The sequence below is a fragment of the Ixodes scapularis genome, unplaced genomic scaffold (genome assembly GCF_016920785.2).
Source record: "Ixodes scapularis isolate PalLabHiFi unplaced genomic scaffold, ASM1692078v2 PGA_scaffold5__190_contigs__length_132052651, whole genome shotgun sequence".
Taxonomy (NCBI): Eukaryota; Metazoa; Arthropoda; class Arachnida; order Ixodida; family Ixodidae; genus Ixodes; species Ixodes scapularis.
Window position 1 is genome coordinate 65,147,736 of NW_024609880.1, and position 27,116 is coordinate 65,174,851.

The 27,116-nt window shown below is 49.2% G+C and overlaps 1 protein-coding gene across 1 annotated transcript in view; it reads left to right on the forward strand.

The window, feature by feature from the left end:
- The window catches only part of LOC8027481 (potassium voltage-gated channel subfamily H member 7), a 107,570-nt gene that overhangs the window by 73,536 nt on the left and 6,918 nt on the right, over positions 1–27,116 (forward strand). Inside the window, exons 9-13 of the mRNA XM_042294362.1 lie at positions 7,081–7,353; positions 17,738–18,088; positions 20,421–20,636; positions 22,406–22,595; positions 24,240–24,578. Coding sequence (XP_042150296.1) covers positions 7,081–7,353; positions 17,738–18,088; positions 20,421–20,636; positions 22,406–22,595; positions 24,240–24,578 — 1,369 coding nt within the window. The remainder of the gene's footprint in view (positions 1–7,080; positions 7,354–17,737; positions 18,089–20,420; positions 20,637–22,405; positions 22,596–24,239; positions 24,579–27,116) is intronic.

The window sequence follows — 27,116 nt, forward strand, 5'->3', positions numbered from 1 at the left end:
TTAAGAGCCACCCAACAAATACACTTCCATTATGTCTGACTTTCCCTTTTACTCCCCTCAGTAATGGGTTTTCATCTTGGCTTTTTGGCCACTCGTCTGCATTGTCTCGTTAAACGTCCTTAAAGAGGTCAGTAGAATTTTCCATCACAAATATACGACTCCTACCCGGAGTTGAAGATGGCACTGCGTCATAGCGTTGTGATCATCTGATTCTGTCGATGGTAACACGAATACCAGTAAACTTACGTCAGCTCACCTGCGAACTTGATTCACGCAGCTTCCTGTCAGTTACTTTAATCCTCTCGATGACGGCAGTGCAGTGCACCTATAACGATAATGAGAAAACCCGAAACTACAATCGTTATAGCAGATTATTGTTGTGTGTGGACTGGATACCCCACGCAAAAATGTATGGCCCTCTTGAAACTGATCATTATAAGCGGCACATCGTTATATGGGGACCGTTATAAGTCGATTGCGCTTATGCTGATATGGTTAGAGAAGGGAGTGCGCAGGCCTTGTTTCTACAGTCACTAACTGGTTGAGAACGGCAGGGCGTTTCCTTTGAATGTCCGGCCTGTAGGTAGCACGCGCTGGTTGAATTTCGCCGTGCTTTGTGTGCGCGTGCACATTCGAAGCTCGCGGGACGCCAAAGTGCCATCGATGGTGACAAGCTCGCGCTGTGGGAATAACAACTGAAAAATCTCCCCTGCCCCGCTGGCTTTTGCATTGACGAATGACGACTTACGCGACCAAGTGCATAGCTGCGTTTGGCCTTTCATGATAGGCCAAATGCTCACTATGACGTCATGAATAGGATGAATTCGACTCTTTCATTAACGGGAATAATAAGAATGCCAGGCTGTCAACTTTGACGGCGTTGATTGAAAACGCAGTGACCACAAACTTCTACCTTTTTTTTTTTTTTTTTTTTTTTTTTTTTTATACTCTGCGACGAAGCTTGATTGGGCGTCGAAAGATCGCTTAATGTCCGGCTCCGTTGAGGCGTAGTCATTTTCCTTTTTCTTTTTTTTTTTTTTGCTTTTTCTCTATCCTTTTTTTCTTTCCTTTACTGGCGTTCACGCGAATGCGTCACAGGCCGCCGCCAGAAAAGGCGTCGACCCGGCCTAAACAACACGCAAAAAAAACTGGCGTTACGAGGACAGTTCCAGTACACACAAAACCCAATAGTCCCACACGATAATTGCAGGTCCTGTACAAGTATAAAACATTGTTCTATTGAGCAGTTTCAGAAAATTTTGCAGCAGGCTCTATATACGGTTTCAGATTATTTACTTGCACAACGTACCGCCCTGAGCACTCACCGAACCTTATTTCGTAGTTCAACGCCGATAGCTTGTCCACAACTCGATGAGGCCCAGTGTACACTGTACACATCGCGACACTGTTCGCGCGAACACGACATCGGCGCCTTTTCGCATTTTATTAGGAAAGAGTATTAGTGGGCACACAATTTTACCCCTTATATTAGAGCCCTAAACGAGCTCTTTTTTTAACAATGATATCTTTGATGACAACCTGTCGGTTCTAATAGAAAAACTCAGACAGCTGGCGATCGCTTGAACGCGCTAACAGTGTCGCGCTCTGTACGTTTCTTAAGCCCCACGGGCGGGGACCTCAACAACACCAACTGGTTTCGTTCTTAGGTAATGTAAGTTCGGTGATCCTCAAATAATCTTTTTTGTTTCTCCTGAGCAAACTTGATGTGTCGTGCAGCCAATCTACGCGCTTCGTCCATGCGCTCGCGCACGAGCACTACGTATTCAGAGCTTGCTTGCAGTTCTTGTAGCTCCTTTCTGTTATATATTACATCCAAGAGGAAAGCAGGGTTACATCCGTACAGAAGGAACGAAGGTGAAGTACGAACTGTATCCTGATATCCCGTGTTATAGCAGAACACTACATACGCTGAAACACTACATCTGTTTCAGCGTTTTGTTGACTCGTTCGACGAGGCCGTTGGCAGTTGAGCGATGAGTTCTAGTCGTTGCGTGACGTATACCACGGTTCTTGAGGTAGTCGGAAGTCGATCAGGCAGTCATTTGTGTGCCCCGGTCCGTAGTTAGTACCGTCGGGCATCCGTGCTTGAGTATAATTCTCCTCTCGATGAACTTCTGCTCCGTGGAAGCCTCAATGTTACGAACAGCGTTCGCCTCAACAAACTTGGTTACGTACTTAATTTATAGCAACTATGAGAAACTTCTACCTTCGTGAAACCTGAAAGGGCCCAGTTATGTCGAGTCCAACTGTATGGAAGGGCACACCGACTTCAATTGGCTGCAGCAGTCCGTAAGGGCTCATCGTAGTCATCGTCATTTGTTGACAGAGGTCACAGCTTTCCTCGAGCCGTTGGACATCTAGATGCAGTCAAGGCCAGAAATATTTACTGTGGATCTTCTCGTATGGGCGTTGAATTCCCGTGTGTGCTCAGGATCGACTTCCATGAAATTCGTGAAGCACCTCCGCTCGCTTTGTCGCCGGCAAATATAAAGCAAATCGTTAATTTGTTGGTCCTGCATTCCTTTTGTACACTACATCATGAAAAAGTACAAATTGTTTACTTGCTTTATTCTGCTGTTTCTTTGTACCAGCCTTTTTCTATGGTACTTTTATGACTTTTGCACAGAACGAGTCCTCATTTTGCTCGGAGCTTAAATCGGGCTTTGTTATTTCAAGCAGATCGCAGGTGCGGGTCCAATCGATCTCTCCCAAGCTGTTGGTACTTGAAGGTTCCCCTGAGCAGAAGCGGCTTGGAATACAGGATAGAGAGTCGGGGGCAGTGTGCCATGCGCCAGACTTGTATACAACTTGAAGTCGAACTCCTGTAGCTAGAGAGACCACCTGAGTAAGCGTTGGTGTCCCTCTTTGTAAAAAAATGAATCCAGCAGAGCGCATGGTGGTCTGCAACAACATAAAACTTTCCGCCCATTAGGTAGGGACGTAGTTGTTCCACGGACCACTTAACAGCAGGGTCCTAAAGTTCAGTGGATGTGTAGTCCTTTTCAGCTCCGCGAAGAGAACGGTTGAGGTATATAAGAGGGTCTGTAATTTCCTGTTTCATCTTCCTGGAGGAAGATGGCGCCGAGGCCGGTTCTAGAGGCATCAGTATGGACCTGAAGGCCGTATTTAAGGTCTTCCAAGAAGTGCTTCAAGACAGGAGGTCCACACAAAGCAGATTTCAGTTTATGGAAGGCGTTTTCTCGTGGAGCACCTTATGTGAAGGCTGCATATTGTTTCAGACGCTTTCTCAAAGGTGCTGCGACGGCACTATGTTCCCAAGTGAACTTTCAGAAATAGGACGTCAGCCCCAAAAAACGATTGAACTTCAGCCGCAGTTCTAGAAACGGGGAATCGCATTACAGCATCACCTTTCTCCGGATCAGGTGCAATACCTTTTTTTGGGGATACAATATGTTCAAGGTAAGTCACTCTGGTGCCAAACAATTGGAACTTCTGTGGTTTGAACTGGAGATTTGCTGCCTCGAAGCGCTCAAAAATATCTCCCAGTTGTCGAAGGTGCTCTCTTGAAACATTGTGCTGTAAACGATACAGTCGTTCATCCGTTCATCGTCCAGTGAGTTACGATACCTATATCTCCGATAATAGCATCTACAGTTCGGTGACAAGTTGTTGGTGCTCCTTTCAACCGAAACTGCATTCTCAAAAATTCATACAGCCTCCAATGCACAACAGAGGCCGTCTTAGCAGCGTTACCAGATTCCATTTCTATTTGGTAGAATCCTGAAAGGAGGTCCAATGTTGAGAAGTACTTGTTCTCACCTAATGCCGCCAGAGCATCATCGATTCTTGGTAGTAGGTAGATGACGTTTTTATTTGCAGCATTTAGTTTCCTATAGGCCACCTACATTCTTGTCCACTTGTCCTTTTTCTAAACTAAAACCCATGGAAATGCCCAGAAGCTTTTGGATGGCTGGATAATTTTTGCGTCCGTAATGTATTTTATTATTGCCTTGACAAAATCTCTTTGAGCCGGTGAAATTCACCTAGGGTACTGTGCAATTGGTCTTGCATCACCACTCGAAATGGAATGCTTCTCATTCCTACAAGACGCCAGGTGTTCAGTGTCGGTTGCAAACTTAGAACGATATTTCATCAACATTTGGGTTACTGCCTCCAACTCTCCGTGGTTCAGTGTTGCTTTCACGTTAAAGCTGCAACTCATCAACCATTTTCTGCTGCGTTTCGTTGCGGACTATTGGCACATCCTCCCGGTTCTCAAGATCCGAAAAACTGTAACACTGCAGGACTGACTCCCATTCGATAGGAGACAAATCAATCGCTTCAACAAGTTCTACTTTCTCTGAAGATCCAAAAGGCGCCCTCGCAGGTATTTTGGATGGCTTCAAAGAAACGTTTGTAGCCAAAAGTTTGAAAGTATCTGTTCTTGCGTCGATGACTGTCGGTTGCAGTTCCAAGCGGCATCGTTCAATAGCTGACCGAGAACCTGTTACGTAGAAGATATCACGACGTGTCTCGCTAGTTCGGGCCTCCAACATGACTTCGATCACCTTCCGTGATAGAAGCGGTACTTCTTAGGTTGTCGTCGTGTAATCCTTGAGTGGTTTTTCCGCTATGATTGAAAACTTGTTTGTACCCCAGTGGATAAATCCTTTTGATGGGCGTAAAAAGTCATCTCTTAGCGAGACTAGGTCTTCTTTTAACTGTGGGACTACTACGAACGTTTGTTGGGATGACCTTCCGTCCACCGTAATTTCGCTACTGACTTCTCCATTCTTTTCAAGCGGCCGCCCATTTGCTCCCACAAGTTTTAGGAAAGTTTTTGAAGGTGCTTTCTGAGGTCTTCGGCAAACGCCTTCGTTCATAAGACTTCCGGTGAAACCAGAATTGCACTGAGCCCAACGGATCCCATAAAGACTGAGACCCGCTTGACGCCCGCAGAAGATTCACAGCTAACGCGCTGCACTACTGGTGTCTCCTTGCAGGCCCTGAAGACACCAGGTCGGAGTTTTCCAGGTCAGTAGGAACGCCAGACTCCACTTGAAAGGCGCGCTGCCATTCAAGGAATTCTTGCGTGAGGGGCTGGGGCACCATGTAACAAAATGACCTTCCTGTTTGCAATTTAGGCGAAGCTTGTGTACTTTTCTACGGGATCCTTGAGCTTTGGTCTGGGCTGTGTCGTTCTGGCGACGGAATGGCCCTTGGTTGGTCAGGCTTGGCTGTGGTGTGTCATTTGCACTGCGCGCTGCAGCGTATTCCTGACGTTTTCCTTTGGGCTGCTGTAGCCGATCGAGTTTGACGAAAGTGCACAGCTCATCGGCCACATCTTAGTGGAAGTTCAAAGCTTTTAATGACTTTTCTTCGGGCTTCCTGGCCTTTCCGCTTTGCGTCATCAAGCTTTATAAAGGAATCAAGCACGTTATCAAGCGATGCGAAGCTTCTATTGAAATACATCCGCTTTGCCTTGTCATTCTGCGATTCAAGAAGCAATTCGCACCTCTCGGCTTCGCTTCCTGTGAATACACATTCTTCTATTCGTCGCAGCATCTGAATAGTGTACTCCATGCACGTTTCTGTGGAAGTCTGTCTTCGAGCGAACATTGCAAGTTGATTTTCCACAGGGCTTTCTAAATTATAGTGCCGCCGAAACGCGGACTTCATGTCCTTCCAAATGCTCATCTTCTTGGAGTAAACTCAAAGTTCATCCAAGCGAACTCCATAGAAAGTAGTTTTGATATGAGCAGCGGCGGTGCGATATCTTCCGGCACCCCGTAAATTTTCAGCCAAAATTCGACCTGATGGAGCCAACCAATTACGTCAGGGGAGAGGAGGGGAGCTGCACTTACGGCCACCGTTGATGGCTCAACTCTATGGTTGATTGTATCTCCCAGGCCTTTCCCCTGACTTTGTTGGTTCGAGCCCTTGTCTCTGCTTTCAGATGTGCTGCATGAGTTTGGGGCGCTCTCTTGTAGTTCAGTATGCAGCGACCGATGCTGCCCTTTTTTTCTCTTAGATGTTTTATTTTGTTCCCCTTGCTGGTTGGAGCCCTCTTCGCTGCTGTCAGGGTTGACTCTCGAACACGCGGCTTCGAAGCAGTGGAGCCTCTCAATTACTGGGAACAGAAATCCGCGCACCATGGTCCCCACGGCTTCCAGGGAAGCGCTATCCTCCGCAGCACTTGCGGAGAAGAGAGGCGTCGATACGGGTACAGTCTGTTGTCGGCTAAGAATCTCTGTGATGCGTTGCCTCAGTTGAGTGATTCTTTCGTCGATTTTCGAGTGGGTCCGCTGAAGTTCTTCGCTCCGAGCAACTGCCGCCTCAAATTTAGCTTACAACAACGGGCCAATGCCGCTCTCTTCGCCGTCTTCGTCCATCGTTGTTAACTCTGTAGTCAAGCCTTCTCGTTGATGCGAAGAGCTTAATCGGCGATTTGATAATGACCGCCATCCCCTTACAAATTTACCTCATTACGGACTCTCCGTTCGGGCGCCAAGTGCAATGAAGCTTAGTTGTTTTTAAATTATATTTAATGTCTGGCTCTGTTGAGGTGTAGTGACCTTTTTTTTTTTTCCTTTTTTTATATCGGTCTACTTTATTTCTTTTCAATGGCTTTACGCGTCCCTGTCACAGACTTTATTGAAATCGTCGCTGGCAATCGATGATCCTAGCTGTGACATCACAGATAGGAACGATAAGAGGGGTCCACCGAAACTTCTCGTCGCCAATATTAACGAGGTTAGATGCGAAAAAGCGCAAACCTTCTGTATGGTACTGGTCCTACACTAACCCTCGTTACATGGCCACCCTTTGCCGCAGTTAAGTGTGACCGAGGTCAAACTCAACTGCGGTTAAGGGTGCCCGGGTGACTAGGGTGTAGTTGGCAGTAACTGCTAAGCATACTTAACCGTAACTGCAGTTCAGGACCCTAAACCGCTGTTAAGCCTGACTTTAGTCACACTTAACTGCGGTTGAGGGTGTCGGTGTAACGGAGGTGTAACTTGCCGTCTTTATGTTAGCGGAAGTCTTCACCGGCGCCGAGTCTGACAGACGGGCGCCTTCGTTCCGTCGACGATGACGCAGGCAAGGACGACATCTTCGGCGAGAACGGCTGCCTGTACGGGACCGTGGGCAAGTCGTCGTGCAACGTGCGCGCGCTCACGTACTGCGACCTGCACAAGATCCTGCGTGAGGACCTGCTGGACGTGCTGGACATGTACCCGGAGTTCCACGACCAGTTCTCGTCCAACCTGGAGATAACGTTCAACCTCAGGGACGACGACCAACACGGCGTCGACCCGGACCTCTTCAGGACCAAGCTCCTCCACAACAGGCCCGTCAGCTCCCCCGAAGAAGGTGCGTGAACCGTAAAGGAAATATATCTTTTTTTTTTTCTTCAAAACGATGCACCATCTCCAGGGTGTTCAGCTCAAGCGTAATTTGGGCGTAAAAAAATTACTATAAATAAATTAACAATCGAAGTGTATTAAAACTTATTTACAAAGGTGTCTCTATGATGGGCATTTTTATACTCAAATTTTGTAAGTGTATCAGGAAACAAATATGAGGCCTAAAAAAAATCCAGTTTTTTTCTTCTTTTTATTTTATACTCACAGAACAAAAGGGTAAAAATCTTCTGGTTGACTCTGGTGACCACAGATGGCACAACATAAAGCAAAAAGTGAGAGCTTTTTTGAGATGAATACCAGAAAGCAGATTCAGCAGATCGGAGTGTGTACTCTCTGGGAGTAACTGCGTCAACCAAAAGGTCCTTTTAAAAAAAAAAAAAAAAAAAAAAAGATTCAATTTTTTTTTATTTACATTTATAAAATGTGAGAATGACAAATGCACTACCTAACGACATATTTGTGGTAAGTTCCAAGGGGCACTCCGTCCATTGGTTTATTTACACGAATATTCTGACGCCCGAATATCGCTCGAGGACACCATACCTTGCATACGCCGTTTCGCTCATGGCTGGATATCAGCGACGGCTAGGTGCTCCAACTCACAGCTTTGACAGTTGCCCCTGCTGGGTGAGGGTTTGTGCAACCGAGGTGAGTCCTTGTGCCTGGCAGCTTGATCGCTGGCGTTTTTCTGCGGCATGCCGCCTTAAGGCCCGTCCAAACAGGATACTTCAGAAATCGTGAGGCGGCACGACTCCAACATTAGTCGCGCGGCGGTCCCCTTCCTTCCGTCCTTTTTGGCCGGGGGGAATGTTCCCTCCGTCGAATGTCGCCCGTGTCCTCCATGGGGGCCTTGAGCATGCTCATCACGTGGGCCCGGAGAGCCGCTCACAAGCTCTGTCTGCTGTCGGTCAATCGCTCAAGGCCTCCGCTGCTCTTCAGGTCTTCAAAGAAAAGGGAAGGGCTGTGTTCGAATAGAGCCGATCTACTCCGGCGGGTCATGTCACGTGATAACACTGATAGAGCGTCGCTGGACGCGGGTAGGTTTCAAACGCAAAGGTACAAAACCCTTACCCTAAAGTAAGATCGAGTGAATATTAAATTACGGCCCAGGATACGAGGGCCCGGCAGAACAGATGAACAGGATTGAAGGGTGGCGTGTGACGTCAAGAGCGACGAGCACCGAAGTCACCGAAAAGCTGAGGAGGTGAGGAGGAGTATGGTAATGTTTGCTTGGTGTTCAAACAGACATTGGACTGCTGGACGCTTCAACTTTCACGATTTTTGACGGAGTCGTGCCGTCCCACGATTTCTGAAGTGCCGTGTTTGGACAGGCCTTTACCAGGAGATGCGTAGAAACAGTTATCCATCTGAGATTTCTGAGTCCATCGCTAGAGGCGAGGCTTCGCAGACACCTTCAGGGCAAATGTATATGCTCCGGTTGCGGAGCGGAGTATAGCAATAATACTTCCAGGGCGGCCATGTTAGATCCAAGCCGCACTGCGGGAAGCGACCGTCGCTTCTGCAGAAGAACAGGAGGCGCGGATGGCGTGGCTGTGAGGTGGCGCGCTGCGGCGCGCGGAGCAGACTAAATATAGTACGGTGACACGCCGTGCGTGCGCCATCGTCCCGTCATTTGTCGGCTGTTTTCCTATATGCCCACAGTAGCACGTAGTAGCCGACGAAAACGTCCTCCCTTTGCAACCTGTAGCTGCTCGTTACTGTCTGGTTCAAGGCACCCGGGTGTGCTGGTCGCGTATCACTCCGCGAGCGCCGCAGACACGCAACTGCGGCGCTCGCAGACATGCAGGCGATTGTCATATGTGTCGTCTGCTTCCCAAACTTTGAAAACATGTCTTAAAACGTCGCTCGCATTATAAAACAACACGATTATACTGTACTTAGTGACTGAACATACTGTTTGATTGTCAAGGAACCTTCCGGTTTGTTAGATTTTAGTGTAGGATGTATATTTCGCAAACGCTAAGCGAGAAACGTGCTGCGTACGAAACTCGGCGCCTGCAAGGTCGCTCTCCCTCATAAAGTTTGGATACAGCTCGGCGCACGTGACCGCTTCTGCGCCAATACGAAGTTGGCGGCGCAAGGAGAAGGAACGCGATACTTGGCTCTGCAAGCAGAGCCTGTACAGTTACTCCAGACAGGGGCAATGTTTTTGCGTTACTCGAGGCTCGCGCCGCCCCTGCTCGTTTACTGCCAGCTACCCTGGCTACGTTCTACTAGAATAGGGAGGTGTGCCGTCTGGCGGCCTTGAGAGCATGGCCTCCGACATCCCGAAGTGCTTGGAGGCCATGGTGTAATTCCGCTAACCCCGTCGCTCGCCACGAGGTGGCGACGTCCTCCTAGTCAGCACAGAGCGACGAGCCGTCACGGTCGCAGGCATCGCGGGTGGATCGTGGGGGGGGGGGGGGGGGGGCGGGGCGGCGGCGGCGAATAGGGATACCAGATGAAATGAAACAACGGTACGCTCATTTGCAACGTGAAAGACGCACGGAGAAGCGGCTTGCGTGTTGCCATGGCATCGCTACATCACTATCTACGCCACCTCCCATGGGCTTCTTTGTTCTGCGGCGAGAAATGGCGAGCCCTTAACCGCGATTGCATTGGCGGCGCCCGGCGGCGCGCCGCTGAAGACGAAAACTGGTTTTGGCCGTCAGCCCGGGGCGGTCAGCGGCGCGAGGCAAGCCTCCGCAACGCAAGTGTGGTCGGGCATTAATAGACAGTTTTAGTATAGCGTTGCTGGCTCTTACGTACGCAATACGCAATAGTATAGCGTACGCTAAAAACGACCCGCTCGGACCGATTTTAGTTGTGCGTTACGTTTCCGAGTGAACACCTCGCATGACCTTGGTTAAATTTGCCAGAGTCGCAGAATTCCGCGTGCTTATAGCGCCATCATGCTTCTGAAAATGAATATCGCAAATGAAAAGTGTCCAATCATTTTATTCAAAGTCAAACCAAGCCGCAGCTGCCTCGTCCAGCGCGCTTTTCTGCGGAGTACAGAGGCTACGAGTACGGGTGCATAGCCAAATTCAATCACGGAGCCTCCGTCACTAGTCCCGTGGAAATGCCACCTTTCACCAATGCTATCGCGGAATGAAATCCGTGACCTACTGAAGTCCAGTGCATAGCGAGAACTTCGGCGATTTCTTGAAGAGTCGTTCGTTCGTCGACGATGAGCTGAGGGAATAGGGGGCATTCACTGGACGCCATATTTGAGGGTGCTGTTGAGAGCGCATGCTCAGAGCGAGCTCACATTAATAGGCTGCTAAGACCGGCAATCTTGACGGTGCGGAATGCACGTTACAAAATAACTGTGGAAGCTTGTCATCTGCACGCGCTCAGCATTTGCGCACACGGCTATGGCCGCCAGTGAATACTCCCTCTAGGCCTAGCGTCAAGCAGATCGCAGCGTTGACGCACGATTCGAGCGGTGAGCACTTTCACTGTGCACTCTTTCAGCTGCATGGCGATCTGATTCGACCGCGGTACGTCCCGGAAAGAAGTGCCGCGCTGAACACCACGTTATTTCACCGTTCGCGTAACACAGAACGTAGAGAACACCACGACGCCCTTGCTGCGCCAGTCAAGGTAACCGCCATCTTGAAACTGGCGCTGTCGTTGGGCCCGAGATCTCTCGAGAGCTTCCCTCAAGGACCGCTAGCCCGCAACGCAACATCTCCAGCGTTGCGTGCGTACGCAATACGCTAGCCCTTCTACTGCGTTCTGAGCATGCGCACTCACGACCCGCAATTTCCTTGCGTACGCAAAGCTATAGCGTACGGTCTGCTAAAACTGTCTAATGCTTTCAGTACAATGGCGTTCCATGGTGATCTTGGCACGGCTGGTTTCAATCGACCCTTTCGAAGCTTCGAAGATATGAAAGGATCGAAATGGTGATTGCCACGGCCACGGAGACCGATCGATCAGCCGATCGCCTTGCGAGGTGTTGGTCGTTTGTATATATGTTGGTACTCGTTTGTGCTCTGGTAGCAGGCAGGGAAGGCAATAGCGCTACTTTGCTAGGATCCCTGGCCGCTGGTCAGTGCCACCAGGCTCCACACCACTCACAGCAGCCGCTTTGTGAACTTGGCTTTCCTCATTAGAGAGACCCACCCGGCATTCCGTCCCCGGCGGACCGGAAACGCGAATCGAGCAGCCGCGCCTTGTGTGAGGATGCCACGCTCGCAACCTCGACCGTGATACGTTTTGAGATTAAACGGAGTACAGCAGGTTCTGCGCAGATTTTGGTGGGGCGCCATACTAGAGGCTTGCACTCCGAGTATGTTTAGGATACGGGAGTTGCGTGAGCGCTCTGGATAATACTTAGGTCCAATCATACGTTAACGCTGGAAGCGATTCCCAAAACATGGCGACCGTCTGTGTCGCTGGATGGAGTTTTGTCTACTAGCAGTGGTGGCGGTAACGCGTTACAGGTAGCGGTGTTACCGGTAACGCATTAGTTGTTGTTTTATGTCTAATACACTCATTACATTTTCAAAACTGTCACGTAACGTACTTACGTCACTTATTCCGAGCGCAGAGTAGCGTAGTTACGTTAGGTTTTACATATTCTTCCCAGGACGTAAATTAAAAAAAATACTAAAATGTTTTCGTCTTTCTAGGCACCAAGGTTTCTAAATCTTGGTGGTTGTTCTTGTTGTTGTTTGCGTTTTTCTTTGCGAGTATTTAGGTGGAACCCTAAAAAAAGATACGGTAATATTGTTAAATTTCTGGATAGACATAATGGTTCTTGAAATCATGAGCTGATTCATACCTGCAACGTCAAAACAGTAAAACGTGTAAATTTAAAATTCAAAAAGTAATGCAAGAAGTAACGTGCGTTACTTTTTATCTGTAAGGCCCGGGTAACGGTATCACGTTCTTTTCATTTTGTGGTAACCTAAGACGATAACGCGTTTCTTTTATTTGCAGGTCACGAGTAACGTATTTCGTTACTTTTTTTTTTTTTTTTTGCTTAATGCTTACAACATTGAGGTCTAGTGGGGCATTTGCTCCGCAAGCATGACCTATAATGAGAGGTTTTGATAAGCATTTGTCTTGTGAAGCCGGTTAAGAGGGGCTAATAGCCGGGCTTGGTTGACGCCACCGAGATTAATCAAAGCCGTGTGCACCAGACGTTCGACGTCGTCAGTGAGATCGAAGCGAAGACTCGGATTGGACGCGAGTGCTGCGTCACAGTTCGGCTGGGCCTCGTGACCAATCAACGCGTCGAACGACGCTCGGCATCGGGCTCGGGTCCAATCGCCGAGTTTGTGAATCAGAGATAAAGGCCCGTTCGGACAGTGCCGTTTGCTTGCGTTTTCTTAGGTTAGTTTATGAGTCACCTGTGCATCTATGCTTCAGACGTAGCGTCCAAAGCTGCTCCTTGAATTGGTTGCCACGCTTCTTACAAAGAACAGATGTACCGGTGGTGTTTTGACGAAGCACTTGTAACATTGCGAAATTTAAGGAAAACGGCGCTGTGTGAGCCGGGATGAAATCGTAGATATGGTTGTGAGTTGTCGTGAACCTCGTAGTCGTATCTCGACGTGTCACGTTATATGTAAGCCGTCGCTGGCACAAATGTCAAACACAGCCTTAAAACGACGCGTTCCTGAAGCGTCCGCGTTTCCATTTTTGTTCGTCTCGGTTCCTTTTTTGTGTAAGTCTGCTTCTCTCGATTTTCCCCTACGGCAGCTTTCCGGCAGCTGGGGATGTTTGTGCCTGTCGGCGTGACTGTCACCGACCTGTAAGCCGTTGGCAAAGTGGGAAGAAAATTGAAGCGCAGATTCTAGACCGATCTGTCGCTATTCCATCTACGCGCGCGACTTTCTCAGAAACACCACCCATCCGTACCATGACAGTGTGAATTAAGAAGTGAAAATTTCGAATAAAGATCTGTTTCAGTTAATGTATGTAGTGTTTCCAAGTGCGTGTCGGAGGAACGCGGGGAAAGTAATACGTCATCAATTTTTTTCGTTTATTGAAGCTGTCTACAGCTTCTTTATTTATTTTTTTCAGATACCACATCTTTTTTATGGGGATGTTCAGAAATATGTGCTTTATTTTTGGTTGAGGTTTAAGTCATCCAAGTGCCTCGTCCCACATCGACAAATGCACCCATACGTGTCCGCCGTCAAATCAAAACCTACATTTTTTGGCGAATCGAGCAATTTTTTGGAGTACCACTCGCTCCTCAAGAATGTATTTTCTGGCGCTCATGCGTAAAGCGAATATTTTTAATACAGTTTCTTCGTCGTTTCTGCGAGCAGGGTTTATTCATCTCTTTGGTCGAACGCGGCCGCAATAAGTTTTAGAACAGACCGGGCGTCTCCGTTGAGTTCACTTCCCCCGACATGGAGAGGCGAGGTGGCGAAGCCACATCCGCGGCAGCGGTCTCCCGGGTTTCTTTTACCCGCTGCGCGATTGGACCTGTGAAGACAAATCGTCCTCCAGGAATCTTCGTCGCCGTGTTCCTCAAGTATTACCTACAGCAAAACTAAGATATGATTACGTCCTTAAATATTTTATTTATATTTTGTCTTAGATATATTGGTAAACTAAATAATTGCTGGTAAATAAGCTAGTGCACCGAGCCCACTGCGTTGCTCTGACCTACGGCGGTTGATTGGAGTCGGTATTTTAGTTTTATCTTGAGCAGCCTAAAAACAAAATGCTTTATCATATAAGCCAGTTCTCTCTTTCTACCGTAATTGTTTCATTGGTATTACGTTAGCTTTCTTTATTTATTTGAACACGATTATTTTCTTTTTAAATTTAGTCGTGTTCGGAAATGAAAGGGAGACGTACGCGGCATTTTTTAAAAACATCTTTTGCGCTTAGATTGAGCTTTTTTTTTTTTTTTTTGCTAGAACCTTTTGTTCATTCATACTATTTGAAATAATTATTTGAGTTTGTCCTTTTTTAAGAGTATAGGCGCGTTTAGGACACCACGAAACCGTATCATCACCAGAACACCACCAAACCCACCGCATACGTTTACAGTGACTCAGCATTTATAGGCTCTATGAGGAGCTTAGGAAGGTGTAGTTACCACAGTCCGTTTTAGCAAAAAGTGCATTCTTAAGTGCGTTTTATTTCACCAGCTGATTCATCACGTACGAAAAGAAACGCAGAATTACTGTATATCCACTATACGTGATTGGTTCAGCCGGTGGTAGGAAACGCAGACGCGACGAGCGTGGTGACGTTGCACATTTGGCGCTGCTTGACTGGCTGCTTCGGATCTTTGTGTTGGCTGCAGTCAGATTAAAGGTGAGGTAGTTTTTCACTTTTGCCCCATGTAGGCGAAAACAAAAATAATAAAACCTGCCGTCGGATGACAAAAAGAAACATGTTTTTCGTGTAAGTCTCGTCAAAATACAACGCTTTGGAAAAAAACGAGCCATCTGTGCGAAGTCCTTATCTCGAATCCTCTTTGTTCGCGTTCTACTTATTGAAAAGCGTGTCAAAAGAGCCCAATTGCGCACCGGATCTCGCCACACCACCGTCACCTTCCGCACAATAAAGTCCGTCTCCTAAGGTCCCTGAATGTCAATGCGGAGGGCAAGTCGTCTGCTTCTTCTGCAGGGGTAGGGGCGACGTCAGAAAGACGCCGAGCTCCAATTGGTTTTCAATTTAGGATAGTGGGTAGACCTCAGAGCGACTCCCGCGCAAGAACCAGACGACATACTCTTCGAATAGCTAGACAGCCTATCTGAAACCAGCTACAGCCACGTCATCTTCCAAATACCGTCTGGTACCAACGCGGCAACGCTAGCTTGGGCTCAAGCTAGGATACTAAAGAATCCGCGCTACGCGCGTTCACCCCTCGCTTCGCTCGGGGAAGCTGTAGTGTAATCTCGGGCCCGAGCGTGCACCAAGCCACGTCGGAGCCGCCAAGGGTTCGCCAAGCGACCGCTTTCCGCTCCCAGCGTCGACCTCCACAATGGCGCGTCTAACTTTGGCTATAGTCAGTTACAGGTTAAGAAGGTAGCGGCAAATGCCCCTCAAAGGGAATCAGATATCCCTCCGCCACCTCCGCATCCAATAGCGTCCCACCGTTTCCTTGACGTCGCGGCCAACGCGCGAGGAGGGTCTTGCCTTTCTGTACATATTTGCTTTATTTTTCGACTTTGACTTGGCATTGTGGAAGCCACGAGAGGGAGATTAGAGTTCTCCCCCAACGACGGAAACAAATACGACTTTCGGGGATTAGCTTCCCCCCGATGGATACAAAGGCTGCTTTCAGGGGCTCGGTTCCCTCTCCGATGAATACAAAGGTCGCTTTCTTAAAAAGTGGGATCGGAGACAAGTGCGAATCCATTGAAGCGGAACAAGGAGCGTTTCCAGTGAACTCTTCTTTCGACTGCGGAGAGATTTGAAACGGGCGCATCACACTTGTGGGAGGAGCTTCTCCTACCTTCTTGACTTGTAACCGACTATAGCATTACCGCGTTCGGTTCAGCAGACGATATTCTGAAGACGGCGGTCTTTCGTCGCCAAGGAGGTTAGAGTGAGCAGGAGGTGGCGTTCGCATTCTCCATACATGGAGCGTGTGTAACGGAAGTAGGCTTGGCCACGAAATGTCCTCTCGGCTATTGAGACGATCCTTTTCCTGTGTCTTTTTTCTTTTACTAAGTTCCCCTTCTTTTACCGCAGTCTCCGGTAATTTTCATTGGGATTAGAAAATTCAGGTAATGTACGCCGCCATGAAAAATGGGGCAAACAACCGCAATGACATCGCATTGCGGTGGTAACGCGGTTTATTACCCCATATATCTTTTTTTATATAAAAGGAAAGAACCAAAATTTGGATGTCGATCTCATGCATTCCGCCAGTCAAATGAATGAAAATGGCGGCCCTTTCCGCTCAGCTGAGAACAGCCGGGAGTTCACGCGCTCACGCTTCTCGCTTTGCGCCGCGAGCTGATTTGCCCACTAGGGAGGGGGGCGTTAACGCGGCGAGATCATAGACTGGCCAAACTCTACCCATATACGACTGTTCGTCGTGAGAGATCACAAGAACTCGGCCCTAAGCAAACGCAAGAGTGACGATAATCGCTTTCTTCACGCTGCCATCTTTGTCCACTAGGCTGTAAAACGCGTTCTGAGCATGCGCAGTTGTTCGCTTCTGCATTATATCAGACGCACGCGTCTACAGCTAAGTGACGCAGCATTTCTTCCCAGAGTGATCAGCGCTGGAAGTGTGTGTTGCCATGCGCGTCGGCGAGCAAGTGCGTGCGTGGCCAAGTGATTACAAAAAAAAAAAAAAAAAAAAACGCCGAGGTGGTTATTGCGCTTGACTGTCGCGCGGAAGGTGTAGGTTCAATTCCAGTCAACGGTCTGTCTTTTTATTTATTCTTGCAACTTGGCCTTTTCGTAAGGTCGAGAACATTCTCGTCTGATTAAGTTCCGAATGTTCTACGCACCGAAAGTTCTACGCCGAATGATCCAGAAACCTACGAGGGTACATAAGGGACTGCGCAAGGCGAGCGGAGTCAGTCTCGCCCCAGCGTTGGAAGCTCCGGACTCGGAGCGAAAATAAAGGTTTTCTCTCTCTCTCTCTCGCCCCAGCGTTCGACTCTGCTGTTACGCCGGCTTCGACGCCCGCGACGCTCTTTTGTTATCTTCTGTTTCCTTTTTATTTTTGGGCACAAGTTCGCTCCATTAAACGTTTAGTTTCTTCAGCTATCATCGCCTCATCCGTTGTCATTCGTGACAGTATTGTAAAGAGCGGTAGTACGACGAGGACCACAGACGGTTAAAGCAGCATCCCATAACCAGACCTGAAGCTAACGCATTACATGTAACGCTTAACTTGTACCAGCTTACTTTGTTCGGTAACGAAGTAACGACTGAGTTAAATTTTAAGAGAAGGGCCGAGAAACGTAATTTCGCTACTTTTTTTATGAAGTAACAAGTAAAGGCATTTAAAAACTTCTGAAGGGGAATCTTTACAGCACAATTCGCCAGACTTGCTCTTACTCCAGCTCGCGCCTGTAATTTGCACGACGAGAAAGCGCTAGATAGACCATAAAAAGATGTGCACAAGGTATGCCAGTATAGCGACAGCTAACCCCGAGTGAACGCGTTAAAACGCGAGAAACTATTGACGATGGCAGGTATTGGAAGTGGCTATATACTGCTTCAAAGAAACGACACATTGAGAATAACGACAAAATAACACGTTGCGTTACAGCTGATGTAACGCGTTCCTTTTGAATTCAAGTAATGAATAGCGTGCTTAGTTATTTTTTGAGTAAGGAAAAACAGTATTTAGTTAGTTGATTCGAGTACCGTTGTGTGCGCAGGAGACTCTCGGAGCCAGGCCTTCCAGTTCCCGCGTGCCCGTCGGCGTCGGCGGAGACGGCCGGGATCTATGGGCGGAGGCGGCGGCCGCGGTTCCTCGAGCGGGGACGACGATTGCGGCAGCAGAGGTGGCGGCTTCTCCGACGACGGCGACGACGACGACCGGGGCGGCGGCCTCGGTTCGACGGCGCCGCTGCGGTCGTCCTCGGGCCGGGGCATCCTCGAGTTCTCCCCAGACAAGGCAGGCCGCGACGTCACGCCCGCCAACTACGACTTCCAGGAGGCCGCGGGCTCTAGGAGCCCGACGTCCGACGGACGGCGACATCGGAACGGAACGCTCAACTCCATCGCCGGTAGGTCCGAGCAATGGACCTCCGTTGAGTGGTCGCGTTGGAGTTTAGGGTCATGCCGTACCTCGTTTCTCGTAAGTTTTGTGCGCTTCATACCGCTTCATGACGGGCATCGAACTAACCTAAGAAGTTTCAAAGTTAAACACGCGTGCAGTATGCAGGATTTTTTTTTAGGAGTTAGGATTTATTGTATTGGTGCATGCAGCTGTTTTTAGTTTGGACCAGGGTGGTAAGATAGACAGGTGGGGAAACGAGAGCCAAATGAACGACCGGATTGTGTACCCCTCGGTTTTCTCTTTTTCTGTGGCGTTATCTATATGGAGCACCGCGAACTCTCACTCCGGGTGGGCGACCGGTGGCGACCAGCTAAAGTGACGGAGATGGTTTCTCGTGGATTTTCAATTGAGGACTGTCGTGCTCTCGGTCTATTTTGCGCACTCTCCCATAGAGTTCCACGCAAATCCGATTCCGACTTTTTTCTTCTCGCCGCAGCGCCATCTGTTGCAAATCAGGGGTACCCGCAAGCAGACGAGTACGCAATCCGGTCACAGCGCTGCGGTAGGCTTCTCTGGGCCGTTTCCCCACCTGTCTATCTTAAGCCCTGATTTGGACGTTTAGACTGGACTGGGCTGGACTGGAATTGTGTGGCCGCGGCGTTTTGTTAAAAAACAAAAAGACGTGAAATTGACACTAATTCGACCTGTGCAGGTGAGTCATTCGGCTAGGGAGACATAGGGGCTAATCATCACGATGGTCATCACGATAATAATCGACTAACATTTGTTTCATTGTTGAAGATAAGCAAACGGTTTAATTGGAAACTTGCTGGGCGGCATTGGAAAATACTGAATCAGTAAAGTTGAGAAAGACTTGGAGCACGCCCGGAGCGCGATAGTGCGTTAAATGTACCATCCGTGCAGCAAGATTGAGGCTGGTGGTGCGAAAAACCCGCCCGGGGGGTTTTTCAGTGTCTTATCATCCTCGCTGACTCACCGCCAGCCTCGTGTCCGTCGCGCAAGTGTCAACTTTAGCGCGCCACCGCGCTTTCCGTGTTAACCGACAAAGCCTAAAATTCACCGACTTTGCGATTTTCTATTACGCTCAGCAAGTTTCTAATTGGAACTATAGGTGTAATTTCAATAATTAAAAATGAATTAACACTTTTTACTTATTTGATTTATCGTGACGATTCTTATGTTTCTCGGGTCGTACACCGTCGCGGCGCTCGTCGTATTTCACCGTTCCTTTTCACTAAACGAAACACGCGCAATGAATGCGTCGTAATCCTCGGTCTCTTTATTCTTGCACGACCCATACTTTTTAAGGTTCGTTCACACACTCGCGAATCCTAGCCGCCGTTCACACACTTCCAACCGAGTACGACCGAGAGAGACAAGACGGATTCTTAAGACTGTTGGGACGGCGTGCGACCGGACGCGCTGCTGCGCAGCAGATGTTACGCCGTCCCAACAGGCTTGAAACCCGGTCTCGTCTCTCTCGGTCCTCCTCGGGTGCAAGTTTGTGAACGAGGCGCTTCCGACATTTGTATTTCCTTTGGAAATTTTGTGTCTTTTCTCCAAAGAGTTGAAAATCGGGGTGTATGTATGTTTATGCAGCCTAGAACTTGGTCTGCCTCAACGCGCGACTTGCCTCCCATCTGTAGATGAGAAATTTAGTCAGTGCTGTGGAGACGCTAGCCTGGGGTCTTTAACGTGCATCCCGCAGTAGTGATACACGGCCGCACGCCGGTACGATGCTCGTCCAGGTCGAAACGGGCAGGGGTGGGGATTGAACCGAGGATCCCCATAGGTTCTGCAGCGCGAGCTTTCGCTCCACGAGCTGCGAGCTGGTGTGCGCTAGCCCACTAGGCCACCGATCCCCCGCCAAAAGGTCAAAGGACGATTGATTCCGGTTTGTGTATCTGTCTTTACTCCATGAAATGTTAAGGCAGAGTCTTGCCGCTAATACGACGTAAAAAGAGACAGTCTGCAGAGATGGTCTGAGGCGTGTTTGTTCCTTGTGTGGGCAGCCTGTCACGGGGGTCATACAAAAAGCTGCCTGCATACCTGTTCGAAGCACGCATATGTACAAAGCAAAGATGCCTGCAAGCCTCTTGAGACATGTCCGCAGATCTTTTTGTCACCATGTCCGCAGCGAACACAGCGCCTTTTGTACTATGTTTGAGCTACAGCCTTTACTTTGAGCAGTTCGACTGCGGATTTAATGTGCGACTGCAGTTTAGCCGGTGACATTGCACTTTTTGACGCCGCTTGATTTGGCTGCGCACTCAAAGTGAAATGGAGTATATACACCTAACTTGGATGTGCTTCCTCAGGCGCCATCACGAGCGTGACGAACCTGACGAGTGCCGTGTTTGGGACGAGCTCTGCGTCTCGGTCGCACAGCCCCGCGACGGCGCGGTCTGGCTCGGGTCGCGCCGAGGACGGCGACCTTCGGAGGTCGTCCCTGCACGACGCCCAGGCGGCGACCCTGGCCACCGAGCAGGCGGCGCCAGCCACGCACAGCACCGGCGCCTCGCCCAGGCCTTACGGTGAGCGGGCAAAGACCTCCTCATCTGGGAGCTTTCAACTCCTCTATACACTTCGTTTCACTACGTTTGGGCACAGTCGAAGGCTCGAATATCCCGCTAAATTTAGCGGAAGAAATGCCCCGGTAATTTTCGCGGAAAACGTTTCCCGCTAAGTTCCGTTAGATTTAGTGGAAGTTTTTCCCGTTAAATTTAGCGGAAAAAAATTCTCGTTAAATTTAGCGGAAAAAATTTTCTGCTAAATTAAATTGCTAAATTTCCAGCTAAATTTAGCGGGAAAAGGATTCCCCGCTGAAATTAGCGGAAAGTTTTTCCCCCTAAACTTAGCAGGGAATTTTTCCAGTGAATTTAGCGGGAAAAGTATCAAAGATTTCCCACTAAATGGTAGGGGAGCGAGAGAGGAGGACGAGAGGGGAGGGGGTCATACTCTCCCCTCCGTACCCTGCCCCCCTTCTCAAGAGCTGCGCTCTAATTCGGCGTTACGAGGAGTTGCAAACGTCTTTCATTTTTTTAATCGTAGTTACTGCAGCAAGAAAAGTGAAAGCAAAGTTGCTCCATTTTTGCGCGTACCGAAAATAATACCCGACGTTTTTGTTCAGTTTGTGCGTGTTGGATACTGTTTGGCTACTAAAAATACCTTCAGCTCCAGTTGGCTATCTTTTTGGCTACTCTTGGCAATTTTTTGGGGTTGTTTTCATCTCGAACGCCTGGCAACCCTGTATATAGTAAACACGAGCAGTGCGTGAGCATTCGTTTCGGGCTCATGACAATCAATATCTCGACATGCATTTTGGGTATTTGCTCGTGCCCAATCGCTGCGATGACGGAAAACGACGAACCTCAACAGTGTGTGTAACTCTTTTTTTCACCCTGCAGCGTGGCTACGATAAACATGGCCGGCATAGTCGGCTCCTGATTACGTGACCGCTTGTTCTGGCTGAGAGTTGAGGTGAACGCTGCTCGTATTGCTCGAATTTTTTCCGCGACAGTCGTTGCGCGGAGCAACAAACTAACGCGTACTTTTTTAGGTTATGAATGTCGATGAACAATTCTAAACATTATTTATTGAAAGTACACAAATTGCGCTCGTCACATCGAAAATGCGGGGCAGAGTGGAGCACACCTGTGGTGGACCTCTTCTCATCATCGGCAAGGGCGGGTCGTAGAAGAGTGAGATACATGTGATCCTCCTTTCCTTCTCGCACACGTGGGCGGGAGGCGGGACAAGACGCTGCAGTCTCCGCAACGCAAGAAGTAGCCGGCTGAAAGGAAGTGGCAACGTGCTGAGTATGACCATGCTCGCCGTGCCAAGGAGGCGCTTTAGGAGAGGGAGTTTGGCTAGGGGGGCAAGGCGGGCTCGTCCTGCTCCGACGGGAGGTCTTGCCAAGAGAAGCCCACAAAAGATACTACCGCAAGCAGCGGGGCACCCGTTTACGGGGGTTTGCGTTGGCCTTCATAGAAGACAAGCGGAATGTTTCGCAACGAAGCACTGCAGGAACACCGACCCGAGTTTAGAAGTGGCTGTAGCATTGCATTTGTGTGTCGCCGTCTCGTACCGCTGTTGACGAAGTTCGTAAGGACGACATCCGTTGCGACGAACTCCGCTACGACGAATTCCGCTGAAACTGGTTCTGTTGCGACGGAGTTCGTTACGACGCAATTCTTTGCGACATAATGATGTTGCGACGTGTTAGGTTCAGGCGGCGGCGGTGGCGGTGGGGCCGGTGCCGGCAGCCTTCCCAACTGGTCCCCCAAACTGTGCGTTCCGGCAGGAGCCGCCGCGACGACGCTGGTCCGGGTGGCCGGCTCCTCGGCGCAGGGCTCCAGCTCGAGCGTCACGTTGCCGGTGTCGTGCAGTCCGGCCACGGGGACGTCGCCGCCGCAGCCCCCTTTCCCGGGGCACCAGGAGTCTCAGGGTGGACGGCTCGGCGTGCTCGAGAGGAGAATCGATGACCTCGCTAGGTAAGCCCGATAGGACACGTGTCTTTGTTCCGGTAGCTCGTAAGTAGGGTCTCGTATTTTCGGTTAATATTGATAAACCCCTCAAATTAAACTCCAGGCTGGTTTTATCAAAACCAGGACGAACCCTAAAAACGCCGAATCGGAGCAGTACTCTAATAGGGCAAAACCTTATGGTACTTCATTTCATCATAATTCCAGACACAGCCGACGCTACGAGGAACTGGAATCAATCCAACAGCGACCAAACTGCAAAAACACAGAACTCAGCGTTCTGTGTTTTCGGGGTTTTGTTTTCTTTGAGAGCGTGGGTTCGACTGACTGTATCTTGTTTTATGATTTTAACGCGCGCGATCTGTAGTCTTTGGTGTAGTCATACAGCATTGGGAAATTTCCCCATCGATAGCGGAGACCTGCATTATTTTAAGGTGAACCAATTTCTCGCTGTCCGGACTTCAGTGCGAACAATTTGACTACTAGGAGTGCTCTACGTTACCAGGTGGTTTTCCTGCAACCTTTACTATCTTATCATTTCTTTGCTGCAAATACTAAATCTACCGATTCTTTATTATTGAGTTATGGCGTGTGGTACTGACCGCAAACGAGCTGGTATGCTAAGCCTACAGTTACTTTTTATTTGCACATGCTAGGCTGTAAAAAGGATTTGAGCACTTTTTAAAGATAAATTAAATCTTCGGGACGCAAATTCACCAAAACGTAGCTGACCGTCCAACTGTTCTTTTAGCAAATCAACGAAAGTAATAGACCGATCCCACCGAGCGTTTCACGCATGCACAGGGGTTGAATTATGGGTCAAATTTTGGGGAGGGAAGGGGGGGAGAGAGAGGGGAGAGGAGAGAGTCTGCTGAGACATGGCGTTACGGCCGATACGTTGCCGATATATTTTGTTGACCAAAAGTTTGCCATTTCACCAAAAATTATTATATATTGGTTGATCTATATAAATTTTTTTAATTACAAAATAGTTGACCTTACGAACACCCCCTCCCCCTAAATGGGAGGAGGAGGAGGAGGAGGAGGATTTCCTTGTGTGCGCCGCTGACTGAAAGGCTGCAGTAACGGCTGTAAAGGCCCGTTCACACACTTGCGTTTGAGTACAACCCACAGAGACAAGACCGATTTTTAAGCATCCTGTGACTGCTATCGAGTATCGACCGGCTGTGCAGAAATTCAGCCGGTCGTTATCCATGGCGAGAGGATTAAAAACGGGTTTTTAGCCTCTCCGGTCGTAAGCAGTCGCGAGTGTGTGAACCGGCCTCAAGTCTCTGAAACACCCTTTCTTTTACACCCGTAAAGGCGCACTCCCCCTGCTCGTACGCCACACAAAAGACACTTTGTTCTCTGCCGGCATGATGACAAAATTTTCTGCAGACATGCATCAAGCATCTTCGAAGCATGTTTCCCTCACACATTAGACACGCTTGGAACATGTCCGCTGGCTTTTTTGCTTGGGGACAGGTTCTGTCATAGAAGGAAGAAACATCCCTCAAACAGTGTCTGAAGCCTGTAAATCGTATAATCTGTGAGCAATGTAACTACAGCTTAAAAGTGTTAAAGGTTTTCTTTTTTTTTCTTTTTTTTTGTGTGTGTACTGAGCTTTACGCCTTCGTGGTCCCTCCCTCACAGGCAGGTGTCCGCGATGGAGTCCCGGCTGGCCCAGGACATGCAGACCATCCTGCGCCTTCTCGGCCAATCAGCTCACCCTCAGGGAGACCCAAACCTGACGTCTTCGACCACGTCGGTGGCCGACTCTTCGCCGCACGAGTCCGCGGCGTCGGCAGCACCAGCGCCCACGCTGCTCGCCTCGCGTCCGGTCGACCTCCCGGTTCGCTCGAGGTCTGTGCAGGGTCCCGAACCACGCGGCGCCCCGCCCAGGACCGCGGCGAGCCTCCAGACGCTGCCTCTTGCGTCGCAAGCCCCCGCCAGGAACGCCGTCCTTGACGTCACTCCCACCGCGGGCCCCAGGTGAGTCTCGATGGGAAACATTCACTCACAAAGCGCCGCGCAAAGGATCGAAGCACGTTTTGCTTCGCACATATTGCCGCGTTCATGGCAGAGTTGACAACGCGCTCAACTGCCACGCAAAAGAACAAGGTCCGAAACCCCGCTCGACTCTCGGTTCTTTCTTCATGATTTTGTACCGCTCGAAAGAGGTTTCGGCTCATTCTCGGCTGTCTTCGTGCATTCTGTTTCGGAACATTCTTGAACTTGCCGCATGTTGAAAGCAGCGGTAAAACGGGCTGTTCGGGACAGTCGCGCCCTTCCGACGCAGGATGCGTGGTTTTTTGTTTTTTTTCCCCGACGAAAGTTTGGTTATTAAACGTTTATTTTAAGTTCTACGTCCCTTTCCCGGTTCCCATCCGTGATGATATGTCTGCTTCAGACATGTCTGCGGGCCTTTTTTGTATCACCGGTATGACACTCCAAAGCTACAAGGCCAGTTAGCCCGCGCTCCAGGCTTTGAGACGTGCACTTTCTAGCTGAGTGCTCGTTCGGCAGAAGATCCCTTCGAAGCAGCGACTTCGAGCTCTCCTGTGCCTGGCATTGGCTGCAGTCTCATCCAACGTTACTACAGAAGAACTCAGTTGAGAAACTGCCATCTAGAGCCTGCTTTGAAAAAGTGGCTCCGGTTAGTACTCGAGAACCGAACTAAACGCAGCCGCAACGCCTAGGGTGACCACCTTCCTGCTAGCGAAATGCGGGACACGCGGAGCGGGGGGGGGGGGGGGGGGGGGGGGGGGGGGGCGGCGGGGGCGGGGGCGGCGGGGGCGGGGGCGGGGGGGCGGGGGCGGGAGGAAGTTTATTAACACGCACACAACGAATCGAGGCTCTGTTACCACGTTTCTTATCCTGTACTGTTTCTACACCGGCAACGCTTAAGCTCAAATATTTTCCACTCCCAGTGATATATTTTTTAATGCAAAACATGTTATTAAATGTGTCAAAGTTGAAAACAAATATTAACGGTATCAGACCTCGAGGCATCAAATGTAAATAAAACAAAGAGTAAATCTTTTCGGGTTATTGTTTCCTGTCAACGCTTATTTTTATCAACATGGTCCTGCACAATTTTTTTTACATTAGTGAACCAACGGTTAGGGCGCCAACGAGCTGGTGGTTGTCAAACGTTTGACTGAACACCACTCGACTGGGACAAGAAGGGCCGAACAAACAAAGTCTCAAACACAGCTGAAATTTATTTGACAACGAAAGGGCTTATATAGGCATCAAATCCTACACAAAACACCAGAGAGAGGGAGAGAGAGAGAGAAATGGGCAATCCCATTCCACAAGCAGTACAACAAAGCAACCTTTACAGTAGAACTGAGAAGCAGTGTCCTTATTTAAACAATAAAAGCAAAATCTTTTTTTTTTTTTTTTTTTAATTATCTACACCGGCAGTTCGTCCCTTCTCGTCTCAGTCTCGGAGTTTTCAGACAGATTTTTTAACATAATGTTCTCTTTCGACCATTGCAACTGTAACTGTCTTCATTAAAAAAAAAAAAAAAAAAATCCACAGCCACCTTTTCGCATTGACACAGCGAATTGAAAATAATTAGTACAATATTTTATATTTAAACTTTTGGCGAACTATTTTTCTCGCAATATTTAGCCACCACGAGGGAGGCACAACGGCGCATGCGCCTCGTGTCTCCTGCAAGAACGACGGCCGCTTCCCGCAATGCTTGAATAGAAAATGGCGTATTATTGGGATTCACACGATTACTAGCGTTCTCCGCGCTTCCCTATGCCCCGTTTGTTCGGCAACACCATGAGTTGCGTAGTGAATGTTACGACAACATGAAATGCGGGACATTTTGAAGATTTTGGAATTTCTCGCGGGACGCGGGAACCGAGCCCTCAATGCGGGACAGTCCCGCGAGTCGCGGGACGGGTGGTCACCCTAGCAACGCCGCCATTTCTCCCGCAGCAGCCACTCCGGGAACTACCCAGCTGCGCGTATGGGTTCAGGTCGAGTCGTGCAAGGGCCAGTGGCGCCATCTCGCGGAGCTATCTCATAGTAGATAGCAGTAGCTATGTAAAGCAACTTTCACGTTTTAAATCGTCGCTAAAGGGTGGCGCTGTTATCGTATTTGGGTTGGCCTCGGTGGACGCCGACGGTCCAGGTTTCAAGGGTGAGTTTCCCAACTTGTTGTTTTAGTAACGTAGGTCTCAGCTTAAGGGTGATTTGAGTATATACTCCGTTCACCCTTAAGATGAGACTAGAAGCTCTGACTTCAGTGCGAGCTTTCCGCCCTCGCTAACTTGAGTGTGAACGCGGAGGCACGCACAACCAAACCACCTCGGAAGCTAGCGAGCTCGCGCTAAAGGCGGAGCTTCTAGTCTCATCTTAAGGGTGAACGGAGTATAGTGGTGCTCTTGATACCAACCGTACTTCCAGGGTTGAGGCACAAGCAACTCAATTGGGCTGATCTAACGTGGCGGTCCCACCTGGGCCCATTTTGCGCCTTCGTACTTTGCAGTGTGTGGAACGTAATTCGT